This window comes from Mustela nivalis (assembly GCF_964662115.1).
Source record: "Mustela nivalis genome assembly, chromosome: 14".
Taxonomy (NCBI): Eukaryota; Metazoa; Chordata; class Mammalia; order Carnivora; family Mustelidae; genus Mustela; species Mustela nivalis.
In genome coordinates this window covers 14949532-14962800 of record NC_139033.1, presented here as the reverse complement: position 1 = coordinate 14962800, position 13269 = coordinate 14949532, and the positions used below count along the sequence as shown (strand labels likewise).

At 49.8% G+C, this 13269-nt stretch overlaps 1 protein-coding gene across 2 annotated transcripts in view; it reads right to left on the bottom strand.

The window, feature by feature from the left end:
• The window catches only part of TMEM132B (transmembrane protein 132B), a 353798-nt gene that overhangs the window by 205421 nt on the left and 135108 nt on the right, over positions 1-13269 (bottom strand). For both annotated transcript variants that reach the window (XR_014302643.1, XM_082698602.1), the window contains exon 2: positions 5601-6492. Coding sequence is in view for 1 of the 2 variants with exons in the window: in XM_082698602.1 (XP_082554728.1) it covers positions 5601-6492 (892 nt within the window). In the remaining variant the exon portion in view is untranslated. The remainder of the gene's footprint in view (positions 1-5600; positions 6493-13269) is intronic.

The window sequence follows — 13269 nt, the reverse complement described above, 5'->3', positions numbered from 1 at the left end:
AACGAATGTTTCCTGAGCACTCACTCCGTGCCAGGCACTGTTCTAGATCCTTAGGACACATCAAAGAAGACAAAATTCCCTGCCTCACAGACCTCACATTCTAGCAGGAAGAGGTGAACCACTAATACTGATATATCACATCACAGACAAAAGTGGTATGTTCAGAAATCAGGGCAGGGCGGGGGTAGTGGAACAGGAGTCCAGTGTTGAATGGGGAGGAGGCTGGGTCCTTTCGCACACTGGTCGCTGTTGGTGATGGAGTGAGTGGGAGAGTTGTGACAGACAAGCTCAAGGAAATGGCAGAAGCGGACCATGCAGGGCCTGTGGGCCAGTGGAAGGACTCTGGCTTTAGCTCAAAAAGAGACTTCAAGGGGAAAGGAAGGAGGTCGGGAGGCTCTTGTAGGTGTCCCACCGAGAGAGAGCCCTGGCTTATACCTGGGGTCATAGCAATGGAGGAGGTTTTATTCTGGATGTTATTAGAAAGGAAGAGCCCCAGTGTCTGCTGTCGTTCATATGTAGGGTGTCAGAGAATGGGAAGAGCCAGTCACATTTTTTAGGTGTTTGGCCTGAGCAACCAGAATGACGGCACCAAATGAAGTAGAACGAGGCACCCGGGTGGCTCAGTCGGTTAAGGGTCCAACTGTTTTGGCTCAGGTCGTGATCCCAGGGTTGTGAGATCGAGCCCCACATTGGGCTCCATGCTGGACATGGACCGTGCTTAAGATTCTCTCTCTCTCTCTCTCTCTCTCTCCCTCTCTCTCGCCACCTCTGCCCCACCCCTCTCTAAAAAGGAAGGAAGAAAGGAAAGGAATGAAAGGGAAAGAGAAAGGTGAATGGAGAGAGAGAGGAAGAGAAGAAGGAAGAAATGGAAGAATCATCTGAGCACAAAGGTGACGCTTCATAGTCACGTAATGCATACAGTGTCCCAGCTGCCGGTTAACAGGTAAACAATGGCACAGAAAGATTACGTAACTTTCCCAAGATCACACAGTTGGTATGTGGCAGAGCCAGGATGCGAACACTGGCAGATTGGCTCCAGAGTCCGTGATCTTAACCTCTGAGCTCCACTGCTTAACAGGATGGGAGGTCGGCCAGAGCGGCTCTCTGTGTGAGCTGAGAGTTATTTTAAAAGATTTTTATTTATTTATTTGACAGACAGAGATCACAAGTAGGCAGAGAGGCAGGCAGTGGGGGGTGGGGGGGAGCAGTCTCCCCGCTGAGCAGGGAGCCCAATGTGGGGCTCGATCCCAGGACCCTGGGATCATGATCTGAGCTGAAGGCAGAGGCTTTAACCCACTGAGCCACCCAAGCACCCGGAGAAACTTATTTTAATAAATCAGACATAACGTTTTCCAGGAGCAGTCTAAGCCTCACATCACAGCAGTGTGGAGAATTGGAACGGAGAAAATTTCATAGTATCTAAACTTTCTTGGAAGTGTAACAAAGATCTACCTGAGTCTAGCCCAGCATGGCCTTGCCAGCAGCCCTCAATCCCTCCAAACCACTTTACTAGCCCTTTGCCAAAAGGGTTTTCAGTGCATTGGCAGATTTAGATACTAATATTTAACAGAAACTATTTAGATATTAGAGAATAATCAACTCAACTTTGTTCAAATTGGCCTCAATACAATATGCAGTCTGAAATAGCAAAGTGACATGTGAAAACACACACATCTGTCCCCTTTCTATACATCTTTAGCTCTGAAATTCGATCTCAGCAAATCTCGTGCACACTCACGCTTTGATCCAGGGCTCCACATCTGAGCCAGAATGAAATGTCACATTTCATTCATAAAAGACATGATTAAAACAGACAATCAGTTATGTTGGGAAACCACACATTTCCCTAGGCTGGAAAACGGTGTTTTATTTTAAGAGATGGTATATACAAATGGACAATAGCCAGACCACATGTAATAATAAAACTCCGACACACCACCTTGTAGCAGTCAGGACAAAGAGCCAGACCATGGCCTCTGCAGTCGTCAGCCCAGAAAGGTCTGAACTTGGCGCAGGACTGCCTGTGTCCCTTTTTATCGCCTCTGCTTCCAGCTCAGGGCCAAGCAGGAAAAGTCAACACATAAGATGCTCACTCCTTGTTAACCTGCCTCTGGCCTCTGCATACCAGCAACCTCCCACCCAAGCAAACCTGAGCCTTCCCTGCCTTCCACTAAGCTCCCCCACTCCAGCTTGCCCTTGAGTCTCCGCCAGAGGCAAGTGATGGTGGCTGACTCCCTGGGTGTAGCCTCTGTGTGTACGCATTCGAGTGGCCCACAATTTCCGTGCATTTCAGCTCCTGAGGCACAAACGTAGACCAGGGCCCCAAAACCAGTGCCTCCCCACCCCCCTGACTTCAGCAAGCAACCCCTAACCTTTCCACGTCTGCTTCCACATCCACAGAACCAACCTGAGGAACACTTTGTTTGGTGCCCCGCGTCTCAATAAAGGGTTTACGCAGAGCCCGGCACAGGGGCACACAAAAACGTACAGCCTGAGGGTCCCCTGGGTGACTCAGCCCCTCAAGCATCAGACTCTTGATTTCCACCCACGACATGATCTGAGTCGTGAGACTGAGCCCGGGGCTGAGCCGGGGGCCCCCTTAAGAGTCTCGCCCTCTGCCCCTCCCCCACCCCCTGCTCATGCCCACTCTCTAAAACGATTAAATAAATAAACACACAAAAAAGTAAACCTGCATTAATAGTATCAATCCATACATCACAGCGCCCTAATAAGGCATCAGCGACAGTAAACAGCCGCCGCACTTCGCCCCTCCGTGAGCCTGGCCCTGGCCTGCCCTAATTGCCTACATGATGCCGCGGCGACCAACGGGGCAGCCTCACTGCCTGGGATGCCGGCGCCGGTCGTCCGGGCGCCCCCGACACGCGCGGGGCACGCGGCGGTGACACCCGCCTCCGGGAGGAGACCCCAGCCCCTCCCTTGAGCACCGCATCCCCCTTTTCTCCAACAGTAGGTCGGGGGGCCTCGCAAGACCAGCGCCCGCAGGAGCCGGAGGATGACCCGAGGGGGAGCGGAAGGCCGCTGTGCGACACCGCGGATGTCTGGGGGTGGCGGGAAACTGCGCAGGGCGCAACGCATCTTTCACCGCAGCCCACCCCAAGGTTAGAGAGCGGCAATCTACACGGGAATGCCAAATGCGCTAACACGCATGCGTGCGCGCACACGCACCGCCCCCGGACGCGCGCACATGCATGAAACCGCACGTATGCTCGCGTACCTCCCCACGCATGTGCACGCGCACACCCTCTGCGCACGCGCGCGCCTGCACGCACCCACCCCACGCATGCGCGCGCTTCCTCCCAAGCATACGCGCGCATGCGGCCTGGATTTCACTATGGCCGACAGGGCAGACTCTCCGCCAGACGCTTGTCCTCCGGGGCAGCTCCAAGGCTCCACAACTGCTGCTGAAACAAAGGTGGGCGGACATTCCTCGGGCTGACCCGCCTCCTCGTGGTCCCTCTCCATCGCCGGCCCCGCAGCACCAGAGCCCAAGTGGGAGCGGAGAGGCCCAGGGGACTCTGCCCAGGAGGACGCCCTGGGCGCGCTGAAACCAAGAAGCGCCGTGGCTGCTGCTTCCTACCCCTTCCCTGGTGCGGACAGCCCGTGCCTGACCTCCCCGGGCCGCGTCCGAGCTCTCCCATCAGCTTCCGCGGGAGGGAACCGGACTCGGGGGGTTCCGCCCCGCACCACGGGGACACCGCGGGGCCTCTTCCAGCCTCCCGGGCCTCCCCTCCCTAAATGAGGCCCCACGCCCTGGCAGGGCTGCTGGGCGCGCGCAGCCTGGGTGCCGCAGCTGCCCCTCCTGTCCTCCAGCCAAGAAAGGGGCTGCGAGAGAATGAAGGGCCCCTAGAGCCTTCCCAGAGCCGGACCGCCTGCGTGCACAACCCCGGCTCCCGAGCTGTGCGGCCTTGGGCAAGCTCCGGAACCGCTCCGGGCCTCAGAAAACTAAGGATAATAGTAGTGCTCCCCGCCTCGGGCTGTTCATTGCTGGAACTCAGGGACTTCCTGCATGTGAACAACTTCGAAACGTGGCCTGGACCATTCTCGGTCTTCGGTGAAAGTTAGCTAGTACCATTTAGACCATTTCCCTGGCCCCAAACGCCTTTTCCAACCAGGCTGCAGCACTTCCCTGACCACCAGACCGTCTGTTCTCCCTTTCCCCAAACTTCTCACCCAGCAATGTTCTCTCTACCCCAAGGGTGGCGAATAAGTTAAGTGTCAACCACGCCATCGCACAGGGACATGTAGGGGCTGCCAGGAGTCCTGAACTCAATGCTATAACTGATTAACGATGTCTGCCGTGGCACAGGGAGTGCTAGAGCACTGCAGTCGATTAACGATGTCTGCCATGGCAGAGGGAGAGCTGAAGCACTGCAGTAGACTAATAATGTCTGTCCATGCAGAAGGCAGGCTCAGTGGTATGAGTGCAGAATCCATACTTTTGCCATTCTTGGTCTAGAACAAGCATCTGGTGCTGCCTTCTATGGAAGGAATCTCTGCAGAGCAAGAACAGGGCTTTGGACCACTAGAGTGATTAGCACAAAGCTGGGTCCAAACTGAGTTCTGGCTCAGTTATCACCAAAACTAACTCCAGAGGCTTCAAAGGGGAACTGGGCTTCCTGCTGGCTTCGAAACCTACTTGGGATCTGCCGGAGCCTCAGTAAACTATCGCAGGCCCCGAACAAACACACTTTCTGGCACATCGGCCTCCCTCAGAATCAAAGGAACTACACTGGGCTTATGATTAATTCCGCCTTCTCACCTGCAACCAGAAAAACAAGGCTCACTTACACGGCCCCACCACCTCAGCATCTGAGAGCTGGGAAAACAACCACAGGCCAACACTCGGGGATGATGCTGTTCCAAGACCTTCACCAAGTTGACTGATCCTCACAGCAACCCAAGACATACAGCCCATCGTAATTCCCATTCACCCATGAGGGAACAGAAGCCCAGAGAGGTTAGATGACTTGCCTCAGGGCACACAGCTGCTATGGGCAAAGCCACTGCTGCATCCCACTGCAAAGTTTTGTGAGAAAAATAAGCTAAATGCAGGTTTGCCCCCCAGCACAGACTAGTAAAGCACTTTTTCCAACCCTAAAGCTGCATCTTTGTCATACAGAGACGGCTGATTTACTTTACTAAAGGATTCTTTACGGATTCTTCACTTTGATGAAAACCTGAGTGGTCAGAGACATTGTCTTGGAAGGCTCTTTCCTGTAGTTGGAAAGTGGAATTCATTCACAAAGTTTCAACTTACAGGCAGCAAGTCCAGGCCGGCAGTGATGGGTTCAGAGTGTCACTGGAGAGCTTACCTGTCAGCCCAAAAAGCTGCTCTCAGAGCACTTGTTCCTGATCCTAGCTTCACAACAGAATGACTTGGGGAGGTTTTAGAGAATATAGATGCCCAGGGCCCATGCCCTAATACCCTGTTTCTCGACTGTGCCATCTTGCATGGGTCTCTATCCCATGTTTGTCAGTTTCCCCTCAACATGGGATACTCCACAGATCAGCAACACCACATAATTCACTGATGACCAAAAGCTGATTTCTATTCCACCCAACCCAGCAAAGCCACTTACCTAAGAGTGAAGTGGTCTGCCACAGAGCTGCTGGTCAGAGAGACCAAAAAGGTGGCCGTGTCCCCTTCCCGGATGAGGTTCAGGGGTACTGAGATGACCACGTTCTCATCCAGGTTCACCAGGGACCACTTCAGATCGTCTTGAGTTGGGTAGACCACCACACTCCCAATCCTCTCCCGGGCTGGAGGCACCTGCTGGGGGCTGTCCTGGCCGGAGTGGATGTTGTTCTCCCATTTGCCCTCCTCCTCCAGTGGACACTGGCCAGCCTGGTCAGCCGGGTAGAGCGTGAAGAAGAGCTCCATCGCGGTGCCCCCCAGGATGGCCGGGATCTCCTCCTCGGGCTCCAGGTCCAGCCCCGAGCTGAACCACTCAGGCAGCAGCTCCAGCTCAGCCACACACAGCCCCGGGTCCCCTTGCAGCCGACAGCTGGCCGCCACTTCCCTGGCCTCGGGGAAGGCAAACATCTTGACACACGGTAGATTTTCCTCGGGGTCACTGTCGTCCCAGTCCATCCCGGTGATGTAAAACAAGGTCTGCACTTTGGGTCTGTTGGAGTAGATGGAGCTGTCCAGGATGTGGGATTTCAGCTTCCAGTTGAAGGGAAACTTCTCCACATTTCCAAAGGCTGGGGAAGTCAACAAGAGCTCCTGGGGGATGGTCTTCTCCGCTGAGAATGGGCCATAGCTGGCATTGACGGTCGGGGGGGTCCTGGCCCGGTAGATGAAGAACGACTCCACCCGCGCCTGCAGACTGGAGTTCCTCGTGACGTCCTGGTTGGCTTCCTTAAGGAAGAAGGCCTCCTCCGCGTCGGCGATGTGGAAGCTTGTGGGCAGATAGGCGGGGAGTGAGGAAAACCTCTGCAGACTATCCACGATCCCTCGGCTCTCCGTCTCTGCGTGAGAAAGGAAAGGAAAGGAAGAATAAAGGGCAGGCCCTGCAAAGCCAGACACCAACACAGTGCAGTCTGCACGCACCACCCCAGCAAACCACTCCCGGCCACACTGGGCCTCCCCTGACCTCAGCACAGGGTTCTATGGGAATCTTCCAAACCAGCCACTGTGGAGTGGGCAGGAGCTCATTTACCACTGATCCAATAGTCTGTGTGTGCACAGTCCCCCCCACCCTGCCCAAGGGAAAACATCCTCTCCACCTGCTCTCCAAAGACCCAAGTGCAGGGGATCACAGCCCTTTTCGCTACGTTGCCCCACAGAGAGGAGGCTGCCTGCCTGCAAAGACCACCCGAGCCAGCATTGTGCCATCGTACAGGACTTGCTACTGCTTCCTTGTTAGATAGTTACACTTCATCCCGTCCCTCCCAGACGCGGGGTCTACAAAGACATTCAGACATCTCTGTGATTCTGATTGAAAGGAGGGTGAAGCCATGGCTCGGGGTCCCCACGTCTACAAAGCTTGCCTTCTGAAATCTTAGCAGGAGTGCACAGGGACTGATCCATCTACAAGGACGTTCCCCGCAGCATCATTGTTGAATTGCACACAAACTTGGGAGCGCACATGTGAGAGCCAGAATCCCGCTCTGTGGCTTCCTAACCGAGCCACTCAAGCGAGCTACTTTAACCTCTCTGAGCTTCAAACATCCTCATGTAGCGTAGGATGTAAATGTAACTTCTACCTTATTGGGTTATTGTAAGGAGTAATGAGTTAGTAATACAAAGCTTTCAGAACAGTTCTGACACACCCGTAAATATCCACCAGTCGTGCTATTGTTACTAGCATTACTATTTCTGGTTGAAACATTCTAAAGGTTTATCAAAAGGAGACCAGATAAACTATATGTTTGTACAGTGGGATTACAGGCAGCTGTAAGAAAAATGAAATGGAGCTACATGGACATACTTGAAAAAATGTTCACAATATGCCACTAAGTATTAAAAAATATAAATTATATGGGCACCTGGGTGGCTCAGTGGGTTAAGCCTCTGCCTTTGGCTCAGGTCATGATCTCAGGGTCCTGGGATCGAGCCCCACATCAGGCTCTCTGCTTGGTGGGGAGCCTGCTTCTTCCTCTCTCTCTGCCTGCCTCTCTGCCTACTTATGATCTCTCTCTATCAAATAAATAAATAAAATCTTTTTTAAAAATTATAAATTATAAATGTATCCTCTATAATCCTACTTAGATTTTTTAAGGTTCCATAGGTATGTGTATATAAATGTACATGTAATTATGTTTGTGTGTCTATAGAACCAAAGAGAAAGGGTTTCACTTTTTGACATCTACATTTCTACTTTCTTTAAACTTTTACAACTACATATTATTTTGTTACTTAAAATATATACATAAACGTGTAGATGTGTTTTGGTATACATATATGTATGTGCGTGTTTCTTTCAAGCAGGAAAACACAGACCCAACAAGCTTTTTCAAACTAAAGAGAGCCCACCAGGAACCAGGGTTGGCAAGTCAGGCTAAGAACACACAAAGCTCCTTCCCTGCCCCAAAATAATAAATCTCCAACCCTAGAGCCGGCACAAGAAGAAATGCAACCAGGCAGCAGTGTTTGAGATGCAGCATTGCTAGAGGATAAAAGGCAAATATATACCAAACCATAGACCCTAACTCCTGGCAAGGTTTTGTTTTTTGGGTTTTTTTTCCGCAGCCATTACAAATTCTGCAAAAAGTACTTCTCTATTGATTTAATTTGGGGGGCCCCTTTTCAGGGCTGTCCTTGAGATTTCCTTGTCCAAAGCTCTCCTTGCCCAGAGGATGACAAAATTGTAATTAGGAGATTGGGGTAAGATACAATCATAGAGGGCCCGATGCATCATTGCTCCGAGAAGGTGTTCAGAAAGCAAGTTCACCACAAAATACTGCATGATCTCACTAGCATGTGGAACTTAAAATAGCCAGATTCTTAGAAGCAGAGAGCAGGATGGTGATTGCCAGGGTCTGCGGTTGGGGAGGGGGAGTAGGAAGGTGTTGGTCAAAGGCTACAAAGTTTCGATCATGCAAGATGAATGATCTCTGGACAGCTAATGCCGGGCACGTGACATAGTTAACAAGCCTGTATTATATGCTGTAATGTGCTAAGAGGATGGATTTTCAATTAAATTGAAACACACACACACGCGCGCACACAAACGGTAACTAGGTAGAAGTAAGGAATATGTTAATTAGCTGGGTTGTGATTATGGAGACATGAGTACTTCTATCAAAACATCAGACTGTACCTCTTAAATATATACACGTTTTATATGTCAATATCTCAAGGAAGGACGGACGGAAGGGAGGGAGGAAGGATCTTTTCAAGTGTCACCAATATGGCCAGTCCTTGTCAGATTAATTATTGGAGAAGCAGGGTTATTATCCATCCACTCCTCCGATTATCTATCTAGCTATATTTACCACTCATTCGTCTTATTTCCAGCACTGTGGCACATAGGGCTATCACGGGGACAAGACAGATGTGATTTCTGCCCCCAAGGAGCTGGCCCATCTAGCATACATGAAGCAATTAGGGAACCGAACATTAACACCTTTAAAAATGTCCATCCCCGAATTCCCCCACCTAGCAGTCAAGCTCAGGAAATAATCCAGAGACCAGGAAGGAGACCAATGGGCAAGGAGGTTCGTCACAAGCGTGATTTATCAAGCCAACATGCCAGAAGCAACCTAAAAGCCCATCGCGAGGGAAGCGACTGAGTAAATGAGGAAAACCCTACTGTGTGTGTGACCCTGAGCCGTCAACAGCACCATGACTTCGACAAACATTGAGGATCATGAGAAAATGCTTACGACATGGTGGGGAAGCAGCAGACATCGAAACTCTATTTAAACTATCCCCAATCTGTTTAAAATATATACGCATAAGCACAAAATACATCCTATACTATACATACTATATATTGACTTTCATCATACAGACACACATTTCCTCCAGAATGTATCCTATGAGTTGGGTAGGATTGGGGGGAAACACGGGGGTGGGGAGCGCAGAAATGATTTTGAAGAATTAGCCTCATCTAAAGAAAAGTTTTGGCTACTGCCGCCACCAAGGGGCAATTTGTATTTTGACAATGTCAAGCTATGCAGAAGCGCCATCCCATATGAAATTTAGATTAGTTTTTCTGTTGGTTTATTTCCCCTCTCCAAACCAGGAATTGCAATTCTAGGAGAATCTGACCATGAAATAATTGGCAACAAGGGAACATCTGCCTTGAGCAGCATGATAGCACCCTTCAGCGGAGCAAAATGGGCGCCCAGCCGACCAGACCTGGGAAGAGGTGGGGCCCAATTTCACCTTCTGACAAAATGCAGGGGAACCCCAAGGCAATGTTTAAATTCTGACTTATTTATAAATGTGGAAAAGGAAATTAAAATTATGCAGAGTCTAATATGCCCTGTTTTCATTGTGCATCAGTTCGTTTTTTTTTTATCATTTATGTCAATATTTTATGTAACTCAAAAATTGATTTACAAGAAATTTAAAGCTGTGCCTCCCTCTCTTGTTTATTGTGGCCAAAGCCTGCATTTTATCTGAAATAACAGTGTGAGGTTTACAATCCTGCCCCACCATAATTCAAGCAAAATGCAGTACAAATTCTGTCTGAGAGCTTATATAGGAAGCCATAAACATCAGCTGCCAGGGCCTCATTTTGTCCTCGAACCAGGTTGCAACAAAATATGATATCGGAATTTAGGAGTATTTTATAAAGCCATGGGACTGTGTGCTGAAAAATACGCCCATGGCCTGAGCAGCTACCACCCGTCCCTCTGATCCCCAGACGTCATATAGTGGCCCCATTCTTTTTCCCCTTGGCAGGTAGACCATATGGCCCGAACTAAGGAGCCCCTATTCAGTCTGCTGGCTTCCGAGAGAACTATTCACCACCCCATCCAGAGGAGGAGGCGGGCCCTGAGAGCATGAAATGAAGGAGTCTTCGGAGGCCCAGATGAACAGCACTTTGGTCACTGTGCTGCTTATGAGCCAGAAGGAGAGTCAAGCTCAGGTTCATCGAGAACACAAGGTGTGCGGGAGGGATGCTGTATGGCTTGGGTGGGAAACCTTCCAGAATGAAGCAATCCACAGGGCACCGGGCATGGAGAGGGGAACCCTGGTGGAGTTCACTAACATCGCCAGCCCAGCTAGTAGCTAGTTACCAATCTTGTGGCTACCAGTCACCTACCAAAGGGTAATGGCCTGGACATTTCTGCAGCTGAATCTCTTTTTCTAATTCCCACAAGAAAAGCCAGGCCTGCACAGCCAAGTGTAGGAAGCTTTCTTTCTAGGGGGCCAGGTGGCCAAAGTCTTTGAAAAACACCAGCAAGACACATTCCTCACTGATCTGTGGAAGTATGGCCCTAACACCTGGTAATTCTCAACCCTGGCTGTGCAGGAGATACACAGGGTAGGAAAGATAAGAATCATCCCTGGTGGGTATGAATCAAATCATACCCACCAATTTGATTTAGATGGTCTCAGGCGGGGCTGATTGTCTCTGTGTTCCCTAGATGACTCCACTGAACAGCAATGATACCACGGAGGAGACAGGAGCTGCTTTGTGTCTACCCAAAAATCAAGTCATCCATTGCCTTGGGGGGCAATGTTGGGTCATACGCCAACAAGTTCATTAAGGATTAGCTAGGACTATAAATTACAGCAAGAGGAAAACATAAAATATAGAAACGTCACCACTTACATAATCCTTGCAACGTACCACCTTACAGGGAGCTACCCTTCGTCTTCCCAATCGTTTGGTTAGGAGGATTTGAGTATTGTCCCCACCCGTAGGTGGGGAAACGGAGGCATGCGGGGGGTGGTTCTGTGACCTACCTAAGATCACACAGCCAGTAAGCAGCAGAGGTGGGATTCTGTGCAAGCTGGCTAGCTCCGGGCAGAGCTCGGGGTCCCAGCCACCACATTCTGCTGCCACGGGAAAGCTCAGCAAGCAACATCTAGCCCAGGAGAGTTCGAGCCATGACTCAGAGGAACTGCCAATGTGCCTCTGAACTGGCCGGCTCTCAAAGCACAAGATGAGATCACCAGTTGGACGCTATCCATAAGATGAAAGCCAGAAGCAAAGCTTTTTCTGGCTCTGAGAGAGATTCCTCTGTGAGGTGCCCCTGAAGGGACCCTGCAGGGTAGCACAGCACCTTACAAAAAAAAAAAAATCCTACCCTTTTCATCTCTCTCCTTGAACAGGCTTCCTTCCCAGACCAGTTGAGGGCCTAGAAAGAGGTAGAGGGTACAACACTGGAGATTATATCCTCAGGCAAAAGCTGGGGGTACAAATATTCTACAGAGACAAAGGCCAACGCACAATATTTAAAAGAGAAGGGAGGGTATCAATCTTTTCACTCATGATGTGCACCACTCCCTTTGTGCCTAGAAAGCCCTCCCCATGTCCCAAGATCAAATACACACTCACAGATGCTTTCACCTAGTTTTCTGTGGGTGGGGGCATGTAGACACATGTGTGGGTCCATATTTTTACACTGAATTTTTTTTATTGAGGAATCTTCGACAATTAAAAATTATATATATTTCAGATGCACACTTGGATGATTCGATACACAGATAGACATATTGCAATGAAATCATCTCTGCAGTCAAGCTAACTCATCTCAGAGGGTGATGGTATGTGAAGGAGCTTGGATTTTTTTTCCTTTTTTCTTTTTTTGGCAGCAAGATTATAGCTATCCCCTCTTTGCGGATTTCAGGTACTACATTTAAGTCCTAATCCGCCTGCCATCTCTAGGTGCATGATGTGAAGGGAGACGCTGATAGCAGTAGTGTACCCTGGGTACACTGAATCAGCCAGTGGTAGTATTCTCTTTGACTTCACAGTTTAGCGGGAGAGGGGGGTTGTGGGAAAACTTGGGGATGAAGCCTTTACAAAGGTAACTGAGGTCAAATGAGGCCACAGGGCAGGACCTAATCCAGCACGAGGGGTGTCTTCATAAGGACAGGGTCGTGTGCAGGTGCCCATGCGTGTGGAAACACAGAAGAAGCCGTCTACCATGCGAGCAGAGAAGCCTCGGAAGAAATCAACCTGTGGACACCAGGATTTGGGGCATCTGGCCTGCAGAGTTGTGAGGAAATAAACTCCTGTTGCTGAAGCCACTCGGTTTGTGGTTCTTTGTTAAGGAGGTCCTGGAAGCTCACACCAGGTTACTATTTTATATCAAATTTCTATTAGCTGGACTTCCCTATGTTTTGCCTTCCATGCTAACTGTAGAATCATTTTGTCAGCTCCCATGCCAGAATTTAAGCCGACTCTTACCTGGAGGCAAGGCTCCTGCATATGGGGGTTATGAATGCCTTTCAAATTTCTGATATATTTTTCTATGTGTTTTCAACTCTTGTAGAATGAACATGTTGTGCTTACTCAAGCTAAGGGAAATATTGACATTTTTCCCCTAGAAAGAAAGATACAGAATTTGATTTCAAGTGGTAGACCGAACACATTTCCCCACATCTCCACAGAAGCCCCACAGAAATAAAAACATAAAAGTACAAAGGAGGAATAAACCTATTATCTAGAGAAATGAAGGAAGGCCATCTGAAGAAAAAGTATTTCAACAAGTTTCTGGAAGACAAGTGGATGAGAATGCACTGATGGGCAAGACAGCAGACGGATCCTTGGGCTAGAACATTCTGTGAGTGCTGCAGACAGGTTCTGGGCTACTCTGCCCACCAGGACCCAGATTCGA